General features: G+C 46.4%; 1 protein-coding gene across 5 annotated transcripts in view; it reads left to right on the forward strand.

Annotated features, from left to right (window-relative positions):
• Positions 1–516: 516 nt before the first annotated feature.
• ARFGEF3 (ARFGEF family member 3) overlaps positions 517–25663 on the forward strand; it is a 155974-nt gene continuing 130827 nt past the window's right edge. For all 5 annotated transcript variants that reach the window (XM_090040238.1, XM_090040246.1, XM_090040264.1 and 2 more), the window contains exons 1-2: positions 517–686; positions 2924–2975. In XM_090040238.1, the coding sequence (XP_089896364.1) occupies positions 602–686; positions 2924–2975 (137 nt within the window). In that variant the 5' untranslated portion in view covers positions 517–601. The remainder of the gene's footprint in view (positions 687–2923; positions 2976–25663) is intronic.

A 25663-nucleotide genomic window follows, 5' to 3' on the forward strand; every position in this document is an offset into this window, starting at 1 on the left:
GGGATGGAGGGTGGGTGGCTCCTGCCACTGCATGCACTGCCAGGCAAACGTGGGGGGACCCGTGCGCGGGGCGTGGGCAGGCTTAGCCCCCCGGGGCGCCAAACGTCCTTGCCCCGGCACTGGACCAGACGCCTTGTTGCGACTGCAGGCTCTCCACAGTCTTCCTGCCCAGAGCAGGGGGCGTTTGGACTCCGGGTCCCTTCCAGCCCTTAATTTCTTAGCAGGCATAAACGGGCCGAGCTGTGAACCCAACGGGTCTCAATCCAGCCCCGTGCATTTCGTGGGGAGTGTGAGCACAGGCCAGCCCTCGAGCTCCAAGGTGCTGCGCAGGGGAGGGCCCACACCTGGGCAAGGCAGAAGCAAGTGGGGCCAGGAAACCCCCTCAGCCCTGCCCGGCTGCAGGCACGGGCCGCGGCCGGCCTGCTCCGAGCCCCCTGCGCCCGCGGCCGGCGGCAGGGCTGGGCCGGGCTGCGCGGGGGCGGGGCCAGCGGCACTGACGTGTCCCCGCCATGGAGCTCCGCGTGATTCAGCGGCGGCGGCGGCCGGGGGCAGGATGCTGCGCGCGGGCCCCGCCTAGGGGCGCTGGGCCGGGGGAGCCAAGATGGAAGAGACCCTGCGCAAGCTGCACAAGGAGTCGTCGGGCAACAAGCACAAAGCCATCAAGGAGAGCTGTGCCTGGGCTGTGGGTGAGTGGCCCCTGCGGCCGGCACCTGCTGCGCCCGCCTCGACGGTGGGCTCGGGACCTGCCAGGGCGCGGGCGAGCGATCGGTGTGGCGTCGGGGCGCTTCCCCGGGGTCCCTGCCCCCCTCCCATCAGAGATGAGAGTCCTCTTGTAAGATTTGAAAATCGTAACCTGGGGGGCGGGTGTCTCCAATCGGATTGCTACTTTGCTTAGATGGGCTTGTTAATCCATGAGCCAGTTAATTTTTTTTGCAGCCCCCCCCCCCCCAACAAGTCAAGGTGTAATTCAAACCCTGTTTGCACCTGAAAGCTTGCAATGAAAAGAAAATCTTTTTACAAAAATTTAGTGGGTCTTATTAAAGGTATTAGTGGGTCTGATTAAAGGTACCACCAGTCCTAATTCGAACCCATGGCACATCCGCTGGCTCTTGCTCCTGGGGATGGGGTGGCATGTGGGTGAAGCCAATGAGTCCTAGGAAATCAGGGTTGGCAGGGACCTCAGGAGGTCATTGAGTCCAGCCTCCTGCTCAAAGCAGGGCTGTCCCCAGCTATATTGGCCCAGCCCAGGCTGTGTCTACCCAGGGCTTAAATACCTCCAAGGATGGAGATGGATGCTGGCAGGCTGGCTCTGTGCCTGCTGTGGGATGCTCTGTGACACTGCTGAGGTTGTTGGGATGGGGTGAGCTGCGTGTGTGGCTGTGGGCAGATGAGTTTGTTCCCTTAAGCGGGTTTGAGTGGCTAAAGAGTTTTGGACAGAAGAGCCCCAAGAGTATCCAAGCACTGGGGTTGGCAGATGAGCTGATGAAGGGGCCCAGTATAATCTGAGCATTGATTGAATAGGGTTGACACAGGAACTGGGCCTGATTCCATTTGGAAAGGGAGTATAAGGACGTAATGAGGGCATTTTTTCAGGTTCCAGCACTTTTGGAAAAGGGGATTACTTCTGTGGTGCGGGACCAAGAACCGTACCGAAAAAGATTCTTTTTTCATTGTCATTGTTTGTGGTACCTCACATCACATTCAAGTCCATTTTAATTGCAGTTAATGCATTGCAACCTGGAAAGAAAAAGTATTAAGTTTTTGTTGTTCATTCATACCTTGATGTTTCTCAAAGATGTACGCGGTGCTTCGGTCGTTTAAAAGTCGAGTTGACCTAGTACTGCCAGCCCCCTATTTGATAGCACCTAATGATTTCAGAGGATATTCATAGGGTAGCTAGCCCCTGCTCTGATTGGCCCAGTATGAAATAGATATAAACCACTGTTCTTGCATGGTTTGGTTTCATTTTTCATTTTTCCCCCCTTAGCCTCAAATGACATTAAACATCTTTTACAGATTTATTAGTATTTATACAAAGAAAACTATGAATTTGCTTATGTTGGAATCCATTAATTTCACCCAAAGCTGGCAGTGATGTATACCAGTAAAAAATGGCTTGCTTTCTCATGGCTTGTTTTTAGCATCATGGGATCCGTCATTCCAATAACACTGAATTCTTTAAAAATAACTCTCCTTTGTATGAGGATGTAGCTGGCTGTATGGTACACCAGGTACAGTACAGTGGAAGTATTTTTCCCCTTGGTTCTTATTGGTCCCCTTGCCTGTTACAGTGCAGTTTTATTGTACTGTGATTTGTCATCTGCTGATTTACATAAGGGGGTCAGTTATAAAAGCACGACATGCACATACCCTCTTATTAGCTGCGGTGCTATGAAAGATTAACTTCATAATAAAGCGAGTTCCTCTTTATAAGGAAAATGGACCAAGTAAATTGAAATACACACAGACTGTGACTAAAGAGTTAAAGTTCAAGCAACCTGAGACAGTATGGGGTTTTAACCTAAGCATAAATCTGCAGTGCTGTAACCCAGCTGGTTTCAGTCAGACCTGTTATTTGGGGGAGGGAGACACTGTGCCCAGGCCAGTCCTTTAGTTCTAAGGTTCTGTTTATGGGAGGGTTAACTTCTATGAGAGAGGCTAGGACATAGCTCCTCCACAGAGGCACACCTTGCCGGAGTGAATCCATGTAGGATTTGTTGTTGTTTGACTGTCCATACTAAAATCAGAGTAAACTCTGGCACAAAACTCAAAACTGTATATAAATGTGTGTGTGTGTGTGTGTGTGTGTGTGTGTGTATGTAATATGTAGCTTTAGCTCTTGAATATGTAGTTTCCTAAAAAGTTCTTTTTGTGTTTTTTTTTGTTTGCTTGTTTGTTTGTTTGTTTTTTTTAACTCATGCAGAAACATTGGAATCTCCTGATGCCATTACCAAAATCCCTCCATACCAGTTGAGGTAAGAAAACCTAGATATATTGATTCATGTGTTGCAATGGCTATTAGTAAAGGCTAGAGAAAAGTCAGACATGTTCAGTGAGAAAGGAAGGCTTCTCTTGCACTGTATCCCTGTTGTTGGGTGCTTAGTGCCTCTGAGCACTAAGGAAGGCAGGGGAGATGTGCAGTGTGTTGGGGGAACTGACACCAGACTGTATGCGTTTTTGTTCTTCCCCACCCCCTTTCTGTCTTGACAAATGCATGGAAAGACATTATGTTTCATAAGCTGCTGCTGTGGGTGCAGCAGAGACTCTTTGTAACATTTTCTCTTTCCATGGGGAAATTCAGCCAAGCTCAGGCATAAAGAACCTGAGAGAGGCTGGAAGAGGGTACCGTCACCTTTCCAATCCCTTGGACTCCAGCCTAACCTATAGCTGCTTCAGGTTTCCGTGAGTTATGTTGGCAGAAATGGTTTCAGTGCCTGGGAAATCATCCTAGAACAAGGTACTTAGAGTAACGCAGGATGAGACCTATGACACTCATGTTATTCTGGGTGCTATCAGGGGGTCATCTGCACCAGGGGACTATCTCTTTGCTTGCTACATCCTAAGCAGAGCAAGCAATTTGCTTAATGAGGAGAGCAGTGGATTTGGTTCCTTATATACAGATTGTGGCTGGGTTTAGTAAGTGTATTTAAAGAGGAAGAAAGTGGAACACCGAGTATCAGATTCCATCTCCCTGCTGGGACTAGCTACAGGGCGGTGGCAGTACTTGATCAAAATCAGCTACTGTGTGGGGAGGGGGTGTACACGTGCTCAAAAGAGAGAGGAATCGATATGGTTGGCTCTGTGGAACAATGAAAAGTGAGATGAAGGCAGGTGGAGCATCCCCACCCTTTGCATGTGCGTGTGAAATCCTCCTGTTTATTATATGTTGTTTTATTCTATAAAAAAGAGGGTGGGGGGTACACTGACCATTTCTGCCTTCATCTTGCCTCTCATTGTCCTACAGAGCCAGATGAAACTGTGTTGGTTCATACTGGTCCCAAAATGTCTAGAGTTCTGATTTGACATCAGAAGTAGGGATGCTGTCCAGCTGGCTGTTAACATTGCCATTAATTTCCTTTGGCCTTCTAAGTATACCCAAGCTCGTTTAGACTGATACAAAAGGTATGGCTGATTCCAGCAAAACAAAAGCAGTTCTGATGCTTTCCTGCTGCTCAGTCCTTTGCTCACTCTGTTGGGTTGGGCCTAGGTATCACAGACCATATGGCCTGTTAAATCCAAATGGCTCCCTGAAGCCCTTGCAATAAACAACTGGGTTCTGCTCTAGTTTTCCTATGATGTCTGTTTCCAAGGTGCTTCAAACAGATCAGCACCAGAATGGTCTTTTGCCCCAGTGGCCAGCTGTGTTCAGTATTGCTGGGAGAGAGAAGGAAGGAGAGTCTGGATGCCACTGTTTTACTGTAGTGCATCTTAGACTGAGAATAGCTTCAGAGTACATTTTTTACACCACTGAGAGTTATAGAGTTAAATCCTTAACCTTCCTTAAATGTTCCATATTTACTTGCATATGAGTAAAAATTGGATGTTGGAAATTGGGGAATGCATTTTTGTTTTGTTGTTTTGGTTTTTTTTAACAAGGAAATGCAGGGAGTAGAGGATGGCATGACTGTGCAGGAGCCTGACTGCTTGGCCCCTCTTCAAGCTGGTTGGGCAGCCAGTTGTGCCTGCCTAGTCAGCTGATGCACAGCTGGAAATTGCAGTAAATTCACCCCACCAGGCACAAGTAGAGGGGCTGTGCTGTTCAGCTCCAGCTGAAGCTGATACCTAGCTGAGGTGCCAATCTTGCTGGAGCCGAACTGTCTGGCCCTTCTATTCAAGCTGTGTGTGGGACCTTAGCTGACTTGACAGGCACTACTAGCTGCTCATTCACTTCAGTATAAGAGCAGAGAAGAGGGGCTGGGCGGTTTGACTCAGCCAGGAGAACCTTCCTTAGCCTACAGTTAAGGGTTTAGTGGAGGTACCATAAGTTTTTGCTTCCTCCTTCCTGCCCCCTACTGCATTTGCCTGTCAGAAATACCATGCTTAAACTAGTATTCTCAAGGAAAGATCTATTTTTTTTCCCTCCATTTGCCTTTCAAAAACCAGGCATGTGTTTTACTTGAGGGCTTGTGTTATCTGAGAAAATATAGTCGACCTGCTCAGGGACTGCTATTCCAGTGTCTCACTTCCTAAAGGAACATGCAGTCCTGGCCTGTCTGCGGCCTTCCCCATGATGTCCTGTCATTGTGCCTCAGCATTGCCTTGAGGAAATCACAGTGAACCGAAGATGCAAACAAGGGCTTCAAATAAGAAGGTAGGATGGTTTAGGATTAAGGTGGTGGACTGAGATGGAAGTGATCTGAGTTCAGTTTCTAGCTATGGGCTTCCTGTACAACCTTTGGCAAATTCATTAACTTTTCTGTGCCTTGGTTTTTTCCTCATCTGTAAGAAAAAAGATGATGTTTCCCTATCTTACAGGCATGTTATGAAACTAATTTTTCATTCAAATACTTTCTGAGAGAGGCCTTATAAATGCCTTGATGGTATTAGGAAAAGATGCAGCTTTTCTTAATGGGTGCAACTATCCAATGAAAAGGAGCCTAACATAACTTTTTACATAGCTTCTAGGATTCGGGTGGTGTTGCTCAGCAGCCAGCAGTTGATTGAAATGACCTTTGGTTGCTACTAAGCTGAGTAAAATCCTAACTGTATGGTCATGATGAAAGCCTCTATGTCCTATTGCCAACACCTGAGTCACTCCAGCCTTTCTCTTCCCTGTATTATTTCAGTATTTGGAAGAAGTTGAAATATGCTTAACTAATGATACCTGTGCTGAAATAGAAAATGGACATTCAGTGGGAAGGTGTGGGCAAAATGGTGCAACTCTTCTGAGAGAGCTGGGTTTACGTGCTGAAAAACTGTAAATCAAAGCAGCAGACCAGAGCCCTAGATAGTGGTTGCTGTTCAGGCAACTCCTTTAAACAGGAAACTAAATTGGTTTGCTTAGATGAAAGCAGATGGAGAGTCCCTACCCTCTGCTTGTTTGGTTAAACTGTGTGGGTTTTTATTAGAGTGCTTTTTGGAGCTTTCCAGAGTACTTATATAGAGTCTTACAGGCAGTTTGAAACGGAGTGGCTTGCCTAGACTCCTGTTAGTGACGCAGCACCCAGTACTTACCAGTTTTTCCTGCTGGGGTTGTGAGCCGTATTGCAGAGGGGCAGGCAGGTGTCAGAACTCATCAGTTTAGCCTGATTTGCATCATTGTTGCTGTTTTCATTCTTCACTGGGAGTTAATATGTGTACAGACAAAAAGCAGGCTCCTTCAGTTCTGTTTGTGTTGTTGTGCAGAATTTTTACATGTAGAATTCTACCACGTTTGTGCCATTTAGTATTAGGAAATACTGTTCATTCATTCATTTCTTTTGGCCCCTGCCCCCAGAGTTCCAAGAAGCACTTCCCACAATCCTCAAATCTGTTCCTTTCTTTTAACCAAGAATGGCCTGATAAAGCACTTTAAGGCAGTGTGGTTTCTTTCCAATTAGGCTCCCCATCTAGAAGTGGGGTCATAGCCATTCTGAGTTGGGTGTTAATGCTGATAATTGGGATTAAATGCCTAGTCTAGCAGGGCTCGCAACAAGAAGTGAGGTCACCACAAGAAAGAGTTTGGGAGTTACTGCTTTGTCACTTGGCTCCTGTCAACATAGCAGAAGCATTGCTGCAGACTTTGCTGTGAGCTCTTGTATGGAGCTTGTGTCTCTGCCTGAAAAATAACATGAAAGAAGGGTCACTGTAAAAGGAGGTGCATGGTCAGGTACTCAGCTGGTAAATTAACGTAGCTATATTGCTTTTTCAGGAGTTAAGCTGGTTGGCACCAGCTGAGAATCTGTAGTTGTGGTCTTTGTGGTGACAGGTATAAGACACATTAGGGTGTGAGTGATGTTTACACAATGAATAATAGTTTGCATTCATTGCTCAGGGAAGGATCTGAAAAGTTTTCACAACTCTTCTGCTTGCTACATATTGCTGTATCAAAATTACAGACTCTGCAAACCAACACAGGGAGAGGATAAGGCCCTAGTTTTCAGAAGTGTTCTTTAATGCTGGATATTTCAGTATTTCTTTTTTGGAGATACCTAGGTTTTGGTATTTTTCCAAACATGTTAAATGTACATGGCTACTACTTATTTCACCTATATTTGCTGGGTTCAACACCAATGAAAAACAAGGCCCTTGAAGATCCTAATTTTCCATTTCTAAAAGGAGTAGATATTTTGTGGATTAGAATCGAGGAGTTCCTTTGCTCTACCCATGACCTGAGATGCTCTTTCTTCTAGTGAACCTTGTTAGGATTTAAATCCTCAACACTAAATAAAATTGGATATAACCAGTGTTAGCTATAAATTGGTCCTCAGGTATGCGGCACAAATTTTAGCAACTGATGAGTTTGTTGTTCCTGTATGTAGATGAGTTTGTTTTACCTGTAGCTCAAAAGATTGGAAGGACACCCTACTGGACAACAGAGCCCAGCTGCCTTTTGTCAATAGTGCTGTGATATATAATCCCATTCATAAATTTATCAAGTGTTTGTTAAACAAGTTGTTTCCCCCTCTTCTAGTTAAGTGTTTCTTTGCAGCTCTGTTGGAAATCTTTTAGTGTCCAACCTAAACATATTCATGACCTGTTTATGCTCAATTGATCTTTTACCAACCCTTTCCTTTAACTTAAATAACTTTCTTCCTTCCCTTGTGTTTATGTCCTGATGAGTTCCCATATTCCCTCTCAGGTCTTTATTTTGCTAGGCTATGCAAATCAAGCTTTTGGAGTTTTCTTTCCTAAAATGGGCTCTCTATTCCTCTGCATGTCTTGATAACCTTTCTCTTGACCTGTTCCTGTTTTTAATTTATCTCTTTTTCATGCCTCACCTGGAATAGCACTGGTATTCCAGTGGTCCTTTGTAGATTGCAAGTCTATATAGTCTTATAATTTTCCAAGAATGTGCAAGGAAGTGGAAAACTGTAGGACAAAACTGAAGGAGTGTATTGCCCCATGCATCAGACCAATGGAGTAGCAAAGGTGCATTGTTAAGGTGTAGGAAGACAGGAGACCTAAATGTTTCCTTCCAGGGAATTTTGGACTTGTTTTCTTTTTTCAGCTGTTGTTTTTTTTTTTCCCCCTCAAATGAAAATGTGGAAGCTTTTCTGACAGCATATATTCTCCAGCACCTATGGGATTATGCTTCATTTAGTCTATTTGGGTACTTTTCATTGCTGGAAACATTTCTCCAGGCTTGGAGTGACAATTCAGCAAAGGAGGTCTGATATTTTTTTTCCTAATTTTTTTCCTCAAACACACTTATTTCTGAACTAAAAATAAAATGGCACCAAAAATAACAAGGGTGAATTGTGGTAGAGAGACAGTGTTCCCAGTTCCCAGCTAGGAAATAAATTGGATCGTGTTGGAATTACTGCAGCTGTCATCTTTTCTTGCCACTATGCAGTTCACTTGTTTAGGTTGTTTTGGGTTTTTTTAATCTCCCTGGATGTTTTATGCAATTTTTAGGAAACAACATGGAATGGGGAATTAACATCAAATTTTGCAGAGCTCTGAAATATTTAGTTTCCTTGAATTTTTCTGTGTCCTTGCATTTGTTGGGATCAGAGCAGACCTGTTAAGGAAGACACTTCTCCCTGCCCCCTCTCCCAGTTCCTTATGTTCTGAAAAGCTGAAATACCTTGTAGCTTCTTAGAGTCTGGGACTGCATTGTCTTCTGTGTCCTGTGCACTCTATCACCATTCAGGGAATAAAATAAAATACCAACACTGCCTCAGAGAATATCACCTGAGCTCCATCACTGTTGGGATCAGATAGCCAGTCATCTACATACGGAATCCGTCTGTCTGGAGAGTCCTGAGGCTGTAATATATTTTGGCTCTTTGTGTTTGGATAATAGTTATCTTACTGCATTTTTATTCCTTAATGACCTTGTCATTCTTTTCTGACTGTGTCTTTCAACGTGGGGAGAGTATGCAGAATGAACTGCTTTTTCTATTTATTTTTTTATTAGACTTTAAAAAATCAGAAATAATGTATCTTCTGTTATATCTTTATTTTCTTCCCATTTAATGTTATATTACTAAAATGTTGTCTGTCCTTCCTCTCCCCTACTCCCCCAATAATTTCCTGCTTGCTGGTATAGTTTTAAAGAGAAGTCTGTGTCTATGAACACACACAGATTTATTTTCTGCTAAGTAGTTTCATGTCTCAGTTCAGGTATACTGAAAAAGATATGTTCAGAACTTACTTTCATTCTTATTGAGCAATACAAACTTGAATACAGAATTCATAAGTAAATCTTATCAAACACGTCATCACAGCTGACTAGCCAGGGAATGACTTGGCTTTATCAGGTTTTGCTGTTTCAAGTTAATGGGATTTATTTTTCTAAGTGGCATACATACTACCAAAAATTTTATATTGGTGGCTAAGTATTGGTTTAGAGTTCAAACTTTAGACTAATGTTTGAAATCTTAAAAAAATTACTGTTACTGTTAATGTAAGGAATAGCTGAATAGTTTTGTGCTGTTAATGGTGCAGAAATTTTCTTTTGAAGTAACGAAGATTTTGTGCTGCTAATAGAAAATTGCTAATAAAAATGTGGCTTCAGTATTTGTATTACTGTAGTGTGTAGGAATCCTTGTTCTGGACCCAAGCCCTGTAGTGCTAAGCACTGTACACAGACGCAAAACAAAAAGTCCTAAAGAGTTTATGATGCCAGTATTAAAGATGCAACCAATGGATATGAACAGACAAAGGAGTTTGATGCTAGGCAATATGGTGAACAAGATTGCATACCCACAGGTCATTTTATGCAGTTTTTTGCATGTGTTGCTGAAAAGATGAGTTTTACAAAGAGATTTGAAGATGGATAATGAGGGAACTTTGGGGATGTCCTAAGGGGATTGTCATGCAGAAAGATGCATCCACATGTTTAATTTAGGTATATTTTAGCCCTGCTAAGACTCTTCGAGAAGGATCTGTTTAACTATCTGTTGGATTAGGGCATCACTCTTCAATAATTTGTGTTTTTGCTGACGGCAGTTTTGTATACTACCAATGAGATGTTCTACCAGTAATACAATTTTAAAGGTCATTGCTTATCATTCAATTTTTGTGTCTTCCAAAAGCACAGACTTTCAAATTTAGTTGTACAAAGGTTCTACTTGATTTGAAAGCTCTGTGAATTTTTATTTAAATCAGTGTTTGATAGGGGTGCACTGATAAAGATTTTTTGGGCTGATGCCGATGGCCTTTTTTTTTTTTAAATGAGCCATATTGGCTGATACTGATCCGATTCTGATAAGCAGCCCGGCAACTTGGAGACCAGTGTCCACCTGGTAAGTGTGTCATGGGGAGAGTGAAGGGGCATGGGGGAGGGGGCACATCAAAGTCCTTGTCATGGGGGAGGGAGTGGGGCTGGGGCAGGGGTAGGTCCTGCACAGCAAAGGTGGGGCATGGGACAAAGCCACAGCTTGTCCTGGGAGCGTGGAGGGGGAGTGGCTCCTGCTGCATGTACCCTGGGGGTGGCATGGGGGACATGTACCCCCAGATCTGTGTGCAGGGTAGGCTGCTGCCATGGGTTGGGGCTGGGGCTGTGCTGTGGTCTTCCTGGTGGGAGGTGAGCTGCATTGTACTCAGGGTGGGCAGCAGCAGCACTGGGAGAGATGTTACGAGGGGACTGTGGCAGATTTTGGGGTGGCTGCAGCCCCTGCTCCATAGCCCTGTTCCCAGCACTGCCTCTGCCTTCCCCAAGTGCAGCCCTGGCCCAGCTACCCGCAAGGAAGAGGCTGGCATAGCCCTAGCCTGAAATGGCAGTCCCCCCGACCCACATGCAGATCGAGGGGTACACGTCTCCCTAAGCTCACGGGATGCACGTAGCAGCAGGAGCCACAGCCCGCGGGCAAGCCGCTTACAGCTCTGTCTTGCACCCCACCCAGCTGTGCAGCACCCACCCCTGCCTCAGCCCCACTCCCTCCCTCCCCCACTGCGGAGGCATTGATCTGCCCCCCCCGGCCCTTTTCCCTCAACAGACTTACCAGCCAGACCTGGCTGCTCTCCACATTGCCAGGCTGCACTCCTGGCTGCGCTGCGGCTGCATGCATGCACGAAGCATTTATCGGCCAAAAAAACCCGACTGCCAATTATCCTCCTTATACTAACCAATTATCTGTGAAGAATGATGGGGGGGGAGGGGGGAGTGCCCCCCCCCCCGCCATCCGGGCCTGCTTCCCATTCCCTCCTGCTGCTTGAGGTCCGGGCCTGGTCCCTGGCCCACCCCCATTACAGCAGCCGGGGGAGGGGAGGAGCAGGCCCAGGCCCAATGTGGGGGAGGACCGGGCCTGAGGGTTGGAAGAAGCCAATCTGCAGCAAGCGGTGGGGGGCAGCAGTCCCGGACCAACCAGGCAGAGGTGGGGGAACAGAAGGAGCAGCCTCGGGGCCAATGCAGGGGTGGAAGCCTGCTCCTCCCCTTCCCCCCGCAACTGCCATGTTGGGCCAGGACCGCTGCTCCCGCCTCCCCCAGCACCGTGGCAGGCCGGCTTCTCCCCCCCTGCCCTCGAGCCTGATTCTCCCCTCCCCCCACTACCACTGCATCGGCCTAGGCCTGTTTTCTTCTCACCCCATGCTGGGCCCAGGCCCACTCCCCCCCCTTCCACTTGGGGACTGCTCCCTCTTTCCCCACTGTGGCAGCAGGGGGAGGCCAGGTGCGGGCGCAGGCCTGCTTCTCCCTTCTCCTCCACTGCCACCAGCCTGGGCTCACTACCCACCTATGCCAGGGTTAGAGCCACTTCCCCACCCCCCCGCCACTTGGGGTCTGGGCCCACTCTACCCTGCAGTGCTACCAGCTTGAAGGTCCTTCGCCTCCAGGTTGGCCCTGCAGGCGGTGATGGCAGAAGGGGGTGGGGCGGGCTGAGGCCAGCACCAGTGGCCTAGCCCCCCCCCCGCAGCCTGTGCCTCTGCCACCACCTCCTAGTAGCAGGGGACAAGGTGAAGCCAGCTCCAGTAGCCTCACCTCCCCCCCACCCCTTCGTCACCACCTGCATGGAGCAAGACAGCAGGGATGAGGAGGGCAGCACCACTGGCCTCTCCCTCCCCACCCGCCAGCCCTCCCTGCTCTGTCCCCTGCAACCCCACCATCATGGCAGTGGGCTGCCACCTGTCCAAACGCTTCTTCATGCTCTGGTTGGTGGTTTGTCAGTTAATCAGAGCATGAATAAAGCATTACGGGCAGACAGATTAAGGCTTTTATAATATTAGAATTGGTGCCAGTTCAATATGGGACCAATGTATTGGTCCATCTCTAATGTTTGAGATTTGACTACATTTTAAACAGGCAGCCTGCTGCACAGGGCTCCAACTCATGCTTCCGGCCATCTTCCATCCATTTGGCCTCCTGCAGGTGGCTGCTCATCACACAGGACGAGAAGGTGAAAGGTGGTCTGGAGCCAGAGTCGGAGCCCTGCATGCTGGGGCAGGAGCCACTCAGCTGCAGCTTCCCTCCTGCCTGGCTGGGCATCTGTTGTGTGGCATGCATCCCCATGGATTCCCCACACTGCCTGCTGCCCGGAGCAGCTCAGCAAGGGCAGGAGCAGGAGGAGAAGGAGCCACTGGAGGTGGGAGAAGCCAAGCAGTACCTGGGTGGTTGTGGCAGCAGCCTTGCCAGGGGCAGAAGTGTGGTGTGGACTTGGCCCCAGGAAGAGCACCGTGTGGGCAGTCATAGGCTGGATGAGGTTGGAGCAGACTGTGCCTGTGCAAGCTCCTCTGCTTGTGCCTCCCTTTGCTTCCTCAGCCCACCCCCAGCCAGTTCCCAGGACCTAGCACGTGGACAGTCGCCCCACACACATATGCAAGCCCCTTCCCCGCCACACACACACCTACACGCTTTCCCCCTTCACACACTGCACACCCTCCCACACACAATATACAAAAGTAAGACTTTATTTTGTGCTATTATGCAATTGCCCCTATATACACTGCTTAAAAAAACATAAAATCAGGACCAAAATTAGTTTTTTAAATAAAATTTAAATCTGTTATAGTAGATGCTTGACTTTTTTTTTTAAATGTATTTGTTTCCTGTCTCTAGTTTTGTTAAAACGATATCTGCTGAAAAATGTTGTTTGTGCGCGGCCCTTGACAGCTCACCAAAACTCGTTAAGCAGCCCTCCAACTATTATAATCACCCACTCCGATATAGCCACTCCTCACCATGTGAGAGCATTTCAGAATGCTTTTAAGACTGCCTACAATCACAGGTTGAATTCAAGTTGCTTTTGTTCATGGGTATTTTGCACGTGTTCTGGAGCTACTGCAGCAATGGCAAAAATTGATGGGCCTCTGCATGCATCCAGTATAGCAATAAAAACAGGGGATAAATGTTTTGCTTTGCCAAAACCACTATGGCATTAAATGCCTTCCTCCTCAGCCTGGTTGCTGAATATGTGAATCATGGTGCTTGGCCATTACACAGTTGCTATCCAACTTTAAATCAAAGCAGGGGATTGATGGGGAGAAATCCATCCAAGTAAATCTCTAAACAGCAGCGTAGAACTCCTGATGAGTAATGCCTAAAGGTGTTATACTAGTTGGCAGACTAGATCTGCACTCCCTGATATATGTGTGGGGCCCACTCAGCATATGCAGACTGTCCATTTTATTTTTTTACAAAGAATCTTCCAGTGGTAACTTGGGAAAGTGGTGTCTGTACACCTCACATAGTCTACGTTTCTAAAGTACATTTTTTCAGAGCAATATCTCCTATCTGAATTGATGTAATTATAATACTAAATCTGAAGATGGATGATGACAATGTCTGAGTGACTACTGATTTTTCTTCCCCCCCCCCAACAATTTACAAAAGGTGTAACAGAATAGTAAGAAGAAAAAAGGGCAGAATAAAGTTGGGAACTGCCTTGGGAAGGAATTATAGAGTGAACAAAAAAATCTAAGTGTAACGCAGTGATAATAATGTGAATGTAATTATGCCTTCTAATGGTTGTTACAAGAAATTATAAGTAGTAGCTACAAACCAAGTGAAAGGCCATTGAGTTAGATAACTTAATTACATACAAGAATACTTAGTTTGACTGCCCTTCACTTGCTTTGTAGCTATTTCTCATAACTTCTCTTTGTTCCACAGGTTTACTGACTTATTCCACTTCATTTAACTATTTTCTTTTAGTAGTTAAATAAATGTCATTGTTTTATCTGGCATTTAGCTTTAGACCTTATCACCTTCTTTCCCAAACCTAGGGAATGGCATGTTAAGACCAAAAGCTTGTCCAAAGTATTTCCCACCTATATATTTGGTTCAATAAAAGATATTGCTAAAATCTTCCCATGCTTCTTGTATATTCCCTGGACATTCGTGGTTATGACAATACCCCAATCCAAGTATGTCCTTTCTTAACACCCAAACAGCCCTGCAGCTTTTAACAGAATGTGGACAAGTGAGCCACTGTTCAGGATAAGAAAAAGATGGTGGCATAGGCCTTGGTAGCCTTTGGGGGCAGAGAGAAAGAGGATATATCTTGTTGGTGCTAAGGCAGTAGGCCATGGAAGATCTAGGTTTGTTTATGGGCAGACTTTGGGTAACTGTGTACAGTACATCACTAATGTTCCAGGTATGGAAGGGGGTAACAGATTGCCTTACCTACCAGAGGCTATATGTAATTGTATACATACGATAAAAGTACAGCAAAAATTTTTTAGTTATTGTCATATTCCATGTCCTAATACACAGAAAACATGTTTGGTTTCTTTTAATTGTTGTTTACTCTCTCAAAAGAGATCAATAACTGATTATATTTATGGCCGGCCAGTGTAAATGCACAATTCATTATAAACCGTGTGTGCTTTGAGAGCTGTTTATTTTAAAAGGAAACTCTCAGACCTGCTAATACTCAAAATTGTTTGCATTGGTGCAAAAGCTGCGTGCATTCCAAAAACCCAAAACTAATCTCTTGAGCCAAGCTGCTAATAACTGGAAATACTAGTACACCTTGGCATCTCTGTCTTTGTAGAGTTCTTTTGATTGTATAACCCCAGGAGGGTGTAGATTGGTGTTTTTTGGGGGTTTTTTCAGCCAGGGTGTGAGGTACCCAGGCATACCATAAGGTGTGAGAAGATAAGCAGATAAAAGCAGGCCGGGGTTCAGTTCCTGCCTGGCTGTTTTTTTGACCCCTGCTTCTTGGCCCCGCTGCAAGGAGACGAGCACTGTAATAAATACATATATTCTTTGAAATAGATGTTATGGAGGGGGTGTCTTAAGTCTACAAAGGTTGGGAACCAGTGATGCAGTTAGTGAACACATCAGCCGGAACAGGGGTGATCAACCTGCAGCATGGACAGCTTCTGTGGCTGTGTACAGACATTCAGGGAGGTTAGATCACTTTAAAAAGAACTACCTAATCTAAGGTAAGTCAGGATTGGGGGCCTAGGGAGAAACGGGGGACAAGCAGGCTGTGTCTTGGGGGGGATCTGCAGGGGTATTGGGGGGGGGGCAGTGGAGTCCGCAGAGGGGTGTCTGGGATCTGGGAAGCTTTGGTGGGATCAGGGGACTTGTGGGGTTCACAGAGGGTTTGAGGGGCATGGGGAGGCTCTCTCTTTCTCCCACCCCCCACAACATACCCCACCCTCAGACAAATAACCTTCATCCATCATTCATCTAGGGAATCTACCCTAGAATCCCTCCCACCCCTCTCTACACCCTGACTTACTTCCTCAGCTCCTGGCATCATTGAACGCAGATAAAACTGGCATTGGTTGTGACTTACAGGATGGGGGAAAGGGGCTGGCTGGTCTGTGGGGGTGGGAGTTGTCCGGGGGAAGGGGCGTGGTGAGACCCAGTGTGACAGGGCAGAGCGGGGTGGTTCCGAGCTTGGTGCTGCCACCATGAGCCCTGCACTGCCATCGCAAGGCTCCCCCTGCCCATCCAGCAGCAGCAAGGGCATAACTCTGTGCCATGGCTCCCACTGCTCCAGGGTGGGCAGGAGGTACCTTGCTATGACTGCACAGGACTCGCAGCAATGACACTGAGCTTCTTTGGCCTGGTCTGCCTTGTCATGGTGGGTCTTACTAACTGGGCCACAGAGGCCCAGGGGTAGGGCAGCAGGGCAGGGAGCCTGAGTCTGCACCAGGCATGCTGCACCCATCCCATGCACAAATCCCCCACTTCCCCTCTAGGAGTACGCACAGCAGTGAGGAGCCAGCCCTGTTGTCCCCTCTGCAACAAGCCCCAGGCCTCGAACCCTGAGCACTGCTCCAGCTGGATAGCAGCCCCAGCCTCAGCCTTGCCCCAACTCCCCACTATAGGGGCCTAAATCCCTTCCCACCCTGACCTGTGTGCAGGGAGCTGCTCTCCAAGGCTGCCTGGCAGCCATATGCATGTGTACATGTGCACATGCATATGATACATCTGACTATCCTCCCCCTCCTTTTCCCAGCCCCTGATTTTAGGTATCAGAGGAGGGGGGAAGGTGAGCTGCACTAAGTCCCTGGTTTCTAGTCATGCAGAAACAGCCATGGTGATGAGCCCCTGATGCCTAACCTGGTTCACGGTGATGGATGGTTCAGCCCACAAGAAGCTTTCTGGACTGGATGACCCATCTCCGCCGGCCAGATTCAGCCCATGGGCCACATGTTTGACACTCCTGACCTAAATAAAATACCAGGTAGAAAAATGACTCTTAACTCTTATTACATAAATTCAATAGTCATTTAAACAAAGGGAAAAAAGTCACAAACCTGTGGAGCAAAAATTAGCCGTCAGAAGTAGCTACAAAATAAGTAAAGGGCAATTTACCCAGTTAAAACTAATTATGTAAAAGAATAAGATCATTCAGAGGCAAGTAGGTCATTATCTGTGGAGTACAGAGAGGTTAGTGGAGTGAGTCAGTAAATTGTAATAAGCCATAAAACCATTGTCTATGGTGGCTGGTAGGTTTTAATGAGCTTTCATTGGATTTATAAATTTTTGTTCATAGGCCTGTCTTTTGAAGGTATTTTATAGGGTTCTCTTGAGTACAAAAAACTGTAAGGTCACAGATGAAATGGTTGTTCTTTGAAAAGTATTCTCCCATTGGTGTTTGGGTTTTTGTCTTCTATCCTTGTTCTGTGAGAGTTCATTCTGGTGGCTTGGTTTCACCCATGGCTTCCATGTATTAGTTCACTGGATAAGATCTTTCACATTCTGTCACTGGATCCATGGATCCTGATGGTTTCATTGTGTGGTGTATTTTCTTGTTGCAGTGATGGTGGTGATGTGCAGTTTTTCAGGCAGGGTCTTATTCTATTTGGTTTCGATCAGTGGAAATCCTTCTGATGATGAATTGGGCAAGGTGAGGAAGTTGTTTGAAGGGGAAGAAGTGGTTGGGAGTAGATTGGTAATGTATCTCTCAATTTCTCCTTTTGGGAATAGGAATGTAATTTTGATCTTTCTAATAATAATAGGCTTCATCATGGGATGGGATGTGACTGTCAAGGGTGTGAAGTTGGTAGGTGGCTTTTTTTCTGTATTGTAGCAAGTTTTGCAGGATATTTTGGTAGGTCATTTAAAGATGTGGTCTGTTTCTCTTCTCTTCTGGATTGTCATTGCTGGGTAGAATTGGTTTTCAAGTTTTTGAGGTGGACATCACAACTATTCTCGGAGTAGATGTCATCTCTGGGTGCATGGCTACATATGCTCTCCTGTCTCCTTCTCTCAGTGCATAGTCCTCTTTATATAGTTGGGATGATTAGTAATTCTGTGGGAGTAAATGTGATGATCTGTGCTACTTTTCCTGTCCTGTGAAATTTTTAGAGATTAAAAAATATATATATTTCCAAATCAGGAGTAACCCCAGACCTTTTCAGGAGTTTCTTCTCCCCCCCCCCCCAACAAAATAAAATCAGATAACCTTAAGTCTTGTGATTAAGGTGCTCACCTGGGATATGAAAGACTGTCAGGCAGAAAGAGGCTTGATCCTATCCTATGCGAGTGCCTCAACATCTGAGCTGTAAGCTATCTTGACATTTGTGGCAGTTTTTTGGTGGGGAGGGGCTGATCACCTTGTCTTTCCTTGACATTTCTATGCCCATCCTGGACTTGAAAAACTATTTCTGAAAATTTTATTTTAATTGTTACACTTTTGGGGGGGGGTGTGGAGGGGATTAATTGGAAGATTCTTAACCAGTTCAATTTACAATCTAGATGTCTACAATATGGAGAAAAGAAACTTGCCTTGAGAGTAATTCAGATGAGAAGCTGAACTTTCCATTGCTATAGGCCAAGGTTCTTGACCTTTTTAGTATCAGGGGTGTGGGGTTACCGCAGCGTATGGATGAGCTCATGCTGACCCTGACTCCAACATGCCATGGATTGCCCACCCCTGCTTTTGTTCATTTCAGAAGGAAGCTAAGGAAGAATTCTGTAACCCTTGTCCCATATTTGTATTCCTTCTCAGTCTCTCAAATTTTGAAGAAATGTGCTTAATGGCTTAAAATAAAATTGAAAATAACTGTATAAAGAAAATTGATTTGATCTATAATGAACACTGGAACCTGTATGCCTCATCAGATTCTTGTAGAATACATGGTAGTTGGCTAGACTCGCACAGGATACTTGTAGTATGAAGAATAAAGCTGTTGGGGTGGAGGTTGTAGGAAAAAAAAATAGATATTAGAACAAGGTTCATGCTCAGCCTCTGGAGGCTAAAAACATCCTGGGTATTTCTCTTTGGTCTTGTCAGTTTCAGTGCTGTGGAGTGCACGTGTGCGTTTGCTCTTCTTCTTTTTTTCCTTTGTATTCTTTGCCTCTTGAGCAAAAGTACATTTTGTGCTTGTGTTCTTTTATCTTGAGAGCAGTGTCAAGCTACTTTTTGGGAACTTTGAGCCTGTATTGAAATGGCAGTGTTATTGAAGGGGATAGTAAAAAAGCTTAATAACCTTAGAAGCTATCTCCAGATGGGTGGCAGTTTGAGTTATTTAATTATGATAGTCAACATGAATTCTTTGGTCTCTGTGGCTTTGGTCTTGTAATGATAGGTTATGTAGCTTATTCACGCCTGCCTTTCTTGCAAGCACAGTTATACTTCTGGTATTGTAATAGCAATTCGGATTCTGATAGAAGATGAATGACATATTGGATGTATGTCTGCTTTATTTTCAGATTTTAAGTAGGGTTATGGCAGAGGGCAGAGGTTCAGCTTGGATAGCTGTGGAAGGCCTAAAGTGATAAACTTCCTTTCCTGACTTCTGTTTTCTTCTTGTAAACAGTTGCTGTGCTCTGTCTCAGAGGCATCAGCATAGCAGTGGTAGTAAAGTTACCTGTGTGTGTGCATAGCTATTAAAAGAAAAGGACTGAGGGGGAAGAGGAGATGTATGAATTTGGTGGCCATATGTCCCAGTTTGGCCAGGGCAGGCCCAGATTTCCTAGGCAGCCCTGTCAGGCTGGCCAAAATTGAAGCAGAAGTCCCAGATTGGTGGCACCACCCTGCCTGCACATACCCAGCCCAGTTCCTCCTACACAGCACGTGGAGGCTTGGTGCGGGGTGGCAGGCTGAGCTAACTACTGCCCCTCGTGCCTTGGGCAGGGATCAGCCAGGGCAGGGCAGATCAGGAAAGGGGGCCAGTGCTGGGTCTTGGGCATCTGCGCAGGGCAAGCTGGGATAGCTGCTTTCTGCCGGTAGCCTTGTGCTCTGCTTATGCCAAAACGGGCTATGTATGGCAACTCTGGGGAGCTGCCAATGGCAGTGGGGAGGCGTCATATAGCTGCGCAGTGCAGGCTGGTGGTGCCCTGGGACACAGGTGCTGCTCCCAGCCAGGTTGAGCCTCTGTGCATGGGGCATAAAGTCTGGCTGCAGGCCTCCATGCCATCCTGCCCTGCTGTGTGGTTGAGGGGTGGGGGGGTGTGCTTGTTGCCCTCATCCCAGATATCCTTCAAAAATAATATTGTCACCCTGTGTATGAAGCTAGAGGCTAAGGAAGAGAGGGCTAGAGAGCAGGGAAGATTCTCCAAGAGACCCTTAGAGAGAAAGTCGGGAGGACTAAGGGAATCATGGGCATCATGGGAGGGCGAAGGAAAGTGAAAACCCATGAGGATGAGGACAATCCCTAATATAAAAAGATGAAAGTGAGAATGATCCTGCAATGTAGGAAGATGTTGCCAGAAAGATGGAATGCAGGGAAAAGAAACCTCAGAGGGAAATGAGGGTGGTGTGGGGACTGTGGATGGGAAGCAAGGCAAAATAGAGAGTCTGTGAAGGTGCTGCTGGTCGTCGCCCAAGAAATTGTTGTTAATGGCAGAACCACAGCCGTTTAGATAGCTGACTGTGGCAGAGAAATGTGGCTTTGTGGGAGTTGCTGTTTAATACCCAAGCCAAAATCTCAGTAATGCCAACTCTCGCAAAAAAAATGTGAGGCTCATGATTGCCAAGCCAAATTAAATTCATGATCTTGGGATAGAACCCTCAAATCTCAGTATTTTTTTTTCTTCTGGTACATGTAGAGCAGTGCTGTGCTGATAAGTCTGTGGGGGTGTTGGGGGTGGGGGGTGGGGAACAGACCAGGACAAATCAAGGCTCTCATGCAGTGAGCATGGGCTGGGGTGACTGGGTTGCCAGGGTGGGTCATATGTCAGAGCTGCTGGGAAGGAGGGGTGGTTCCCCACCACTGTGCACATCTCTGAGGGGGTCATGGGGGGGGCACATGCCCTCCAGATTTGTGTGTGGGGCAGAGTGTGGGGCTTTTTGCCCCAGGAACTGTGACTGGCTGTACCGAGCATCCCCTGCCCACCTGGCAGCATTGTGTGGCAAAGGCAGCAGGGTGCAGAGCCCCAGCCTGGACTGGGCAGTCTGCCTCTGGCTCATGCACGAATTGGGGAGCACGTGCCCCCCATGCTTCCTCCAGGGGTGCATGCAGGGGCAGGGAGCCACCCACACCCGCGCCTCCGGACAAGTTGGCTTGGGCTTTGTTGCATGCTCTGCAACCTGACCTGTCTGTGTGTGGCTGCCCTTCACTCCCAAGGCTCAGTTCCCCCAGCCTTGCTGCTGCCCCTCATTCCTGATGCACAGTACCACACAGTACCTGCCATGGTGTGTGGGGACCCACCTCCCCAGGCTTCAAACTCTCCACACACACACCCACAGCCCCCCACACCTTCACACACAACCCCCTCCCCCCCCACCCACACGCACACTTCAAAAATAGCATCTCATGATTTATATTTCAATTCTTCTGATTTTTAAGAGTTTGTCCAGTGGTTTTTGACATGGTGGGGTTGGCAGTACTGAAATCATGACTTCTTTGAAGCCAGTGACACAACTCCTGCTGGCATCACTGGCCTTCAGGCTTCTTAAGCCCCAAAACTTTTGTATGGGACACTTTTGCCATCATTGTTTTCACTGTATTTTAACACCATTGATATCTTTGTAGGCACACTTCACTTTTCACATTTCATAAGGCAAGATCGTTTTGTAATAATGCAATGTCACACAGGAATATGGTGTTACATCTGCGTATGAGGGAAAGATTTTAATACAATTTTTGAGCTTTTACCTTTGGTCCTCATTGTCAAGGACTCTTTAAGCACTGTCTACAATGGGTGTTAAAGCCATAAAGGCTTATTCTTAAGGACAGAAGGATTCATTATAGTCAACTGAATTGAGTGTGTCAGACTATATATCAGCATAAAGAACCTCAGCCTGTATTTTGTGCTTCAGTCCTGCAACCTCTCCTTGAGCTATAGCACACTTGCCTTTAAAAGGAAGACCTGTGTATTTTTAACTGTAATGGTAAAAATACTGTAATGCTGTAATGTAACTGTAATGCTTTAGTGTCTCTAAGATTCCCTCACCCAGTTTGAGAAAAATAACTTGAAAGATTACTTTTATAACTACCAAGTGTAACCATTTTATTCAGAAGGTTTGTTTTACCTAGAGCAGGGGTGCTCAGTGCCCAGTCTGCAGAGCCATGCCATCTGGTCCTCAGGGGTTCCTATAGGTCTGAAAATTTGGCAGTAGGGGAGCAGTGGCAGCAATTGCTGCTATTTCATTTGCAAATTTCCGGACATGGAGGAAGCCCCACAGGCCAAGTAGCAAGGTGAATTGGTGCACAGATGTGGCCTGGGGCCTGATCTGGGCACAAAGGGGCTGGCTGAAGGAGGTTTGAGGCTTGGCCTTGCAGCATGGGGCCAAGGAGAGGGACATGAGGCCCCAGGTAGGCAGCTCGCAGCAGCAGCAAAGCAGTGTGGGCTGTGTGAAGCAGAGGGAGGTGGCAAGGAGCTGTGGAAGGCAGTGTGGGCAGTGCAGAGCTGAGGGAAGAGGAATGGACCCCCCCCCAGGGAGGCAGTGTGGGACCCGATCTGGTGGCACATGATGAAGGAGGGGGGGAGGCACGGGGCCCCATCCTGAAGTGGGCCAAGCAGAGGTGGCACCAGGTTCCCATCCTGGTGTATGGTATCCTACCTGACCTGTGAATGGGGCCCCATGCCAGTCATGCAACCTGCCATGCCAAAAGGTTGAGCACTGCTGACCTAGAAGGTTTAGCATTACCTAAATTACTGTAGCTAAAAAGGCCTGTAGGTAATTTGAAAATATATCTATAATCTTAGATCTTCAAAATTATCTCAACTTTCATGGGATAAAATGTGTCCTTTCAGTCCTTGTTGGACTGGGCTTTTTTCTTTCTTTTAAGTATATTCACTCTGAGTATAGCCAGATTCTTGAGAGCTGACCTTTGTATTTAGCTTCCCTTCTTGAGCCAAATTCTCTGCGAATATAATTTAAACCAGTTGTTTTATGCCCCCTTAAACATACACATTTTTGCTCACCAGTGGCAGAAATCTATTTTCTTAAAAATGCCTGGTTCACCTTAAGACTGTGCCCCTAATGTACCAGCTTATCAGAGAATGGCAATAACATTTAATCACTTTTTTTTTTTTTATTGGGCTGGTTCCTTGGCTAGGCTCTGTGTTGTTCTGGGAAATACAAATTGCATTCAGATATGGCCTAGAGCTTCCCAATTTAGCTAGTCCTACGTAATTTGCAGGCAGAGATAATAAAGGAAGATATTTTATTTTTAATGTCTCTCTTCTCCATCCTGTGAAAATGAAGTCAATTATCAGTATTTGTATGAGAGTAAAGAATTTTTATTACAGTGACACATTGTTTGCATCTGAGGGCACCTTTCTGTATGCTACAGTAGCATCCAAGACCAGCCATGAGATTGTGTGCACAGATGCTAACGAGAAAAAACCCAGTTTGTGCCTTCTGCCTATCTTCATAACAATTTTCATGTGGAGGATGAATTAATGAGCCATTATTCTCTTCTCATTAAAGGCTTTTCCCACTAGGACAAGGTAGCGGGGTTTTTATGATCTCTTATTTATAATAATCGTCTATCTTCTTCTGACTTTTCAGTGGTCTCTGCTTTGACTGGCCTGTTTATTGAGTTCCTTCCCTTGTGACAGACCTGGAGGGGAGGGATGGTCTGAGGAGCCACTCCAAACAGACTGTTGGAAAGGGTGTTGACACCTCAAGTGCTCTGTATAAATGTTTTTTATATTCTAATAACTCATCTACTGTTGCTGTTTGTGTTTAACTTGGTAGACTCCAGAAAAGGGGTGGACAAGATGGTAGATCCAGCCAGTGGCTGGACTCCATTTCCCAGCAGCCACTACCTGCGTCTCTGCAGATGGTTTCCATGGAGACCCCAGGAGCAGTGGGGCTGTAACAGCACCAGGCTCGAGTTTCCATGGAGATTGGTCCCAGCACTGCTGGCAGGGCACACAGCTGGGTGGGCTGCTCCGGGCTGGGGCCAGGATCTTGCGGTAGTGGCAGCATGGTCCGGAGCTGGGGTAGAGCTGTGCTCTGCTACCTGCATGCCCCTGCCCTGTCTCCATGGAAACCCTGGTCCTGCACTGTCATGACCCTGCTGCTCCTGGGGTCTCCATGGAAACTAGCTGCAGTGATATGGATAGGGGCTGCTGGGAAATGAAGTCCACCACAGGCTCCATCTGACCTGTGGGCTGGACTTTGCCTGCCCCTGCTCTAAAGTCTGTCAGGAGTTGGCATGAAGAGGGGCAACTTGTGCTCAAGCTTGCAACCAGGGACTGGGACACAGCTCTTAGCTTATATCCCTGATTTCTATCATGAGATTGCTGCACGGCCTTGGTAAGTTGTTCATGGTCATGAGCCACTGATATCAAAGGCAGAACTTCCATTGACCTAAATGCAACCTGAGGAACATCTTGGGAATTAGGCAGTCCAGATGAATAAGGTGTATTGCCTCCAGAGATTCTCTAAGAGTGCAAGCAGGTGTTTGCTTTTTAAACTAAAATTATCAAGAGCCAGTATGTATTATCTGTGCTGTTTTTATTTTACACAATGGACTGGCAGCAAAGCACACTAATTTGCTTGGTGTTTAATCGCTTTTCCCCAGTTTGAAATGGGAATGTCATGGCCAGGAAAGCTGTCATGTTCCACTGCTTCTGCAAGTACTGCTCTGTTCCCTGCTGCAACATCGCTCTTTCATAACATTATTCTGCAGTGACTCGTGCCAAATCCTACACACCAGTGACTTTCTGTCTCCCACAGCAACAGCGCACCAAGGGAGCGCTCATTAACGTCTCTCTTTTAGCAGTGAAGTGACAGAATGCTGGGAAGCTGTGTTGATTCAGGGCATTCACTCTTTCTAGATTTCTTTCCATCTAATTTTGAGTGACTCTCAAAATTGGGTGGCTGGTAGGTCTGGTTTGAGAATAACACTGCAAACTTGTATATCTGCACGGACACAAACAAATAATCATGTTCCAGTAGCAGGAGTCTTTGGGACTTCATATAACAAACAAGTCGTTATTCATGGTCAAACACATCTTTATGCTGCCTTCCTCTAAGGCAGCCTTGCAACATCCTTAGGATTAAAATTACTTCCTTGCTCTGCCTGACCTTCTTTGAAGTTTTCTTGTTCCCTCACTACTGCCCACCTCGGTCTCTCCCTCTCATGTAGCTCCCATCTGGTCACATCCAGCTTCCTCCTGTCCCTGTCCTGTGTTGCCGTTTCCCATCGTGCAAGCCTGTTGCCACAGGTATTCACTTCTTTTTTTAATATTCCTTTTTACGCCAAGGCAAGTGACAGTATTTGTGGCTGAGAGATGTTGCCCTGTTTAAGCCTGATGTAGTTGGTTGCTTTTCAATTATTTTAAGCTTTTTTCCTACACATCATGTTCTGCTCATTTGAACAGAACAGCACTAGATACAGTGAGCGATCCTTTAAGGACTTGGATGAGGGGCTATGAGGTGTGGAAGGAAGCTTGAAGCCTCATGGGGGGCCGTGGATATGGGGCTGGAGGATATAGGGAAGGCAAGGAGACATGGAAGGGAAGAGGGTTACAAGCACAAGATTCAGCCTTAGTAGTTAGTCCAGAGCTAGGTATTATATCATTATTACAGGTATAGACATCCAAATCCTAAGTACCTCCTCTACAAACTGCCATGCACAGTTATGCCAGTGGGGATCCTGCGCCTAACTTGAAGCAATTGGTATTTCATTCTTGGGCCAAACTGTTCAAAGTGGGGGAACAGATCTGCATGTGACTCCTGCTTTTTCTAATAAAATAAAGTAACTCTTAATGCCA

Source organism: Crocodylus siamensis, chromosome 1, assembly GCF_052110815.1.
Source record: "Crocodylus siamensis isolate JL-2025a chromosome 1, ASM5211081v1, whole genome shotgun sequence".
NCBI lineage: Eukaryota > Metazoa > Chordata > Crocodylia > Crocodylidae > Crocodylus > Crocodylus siamensis.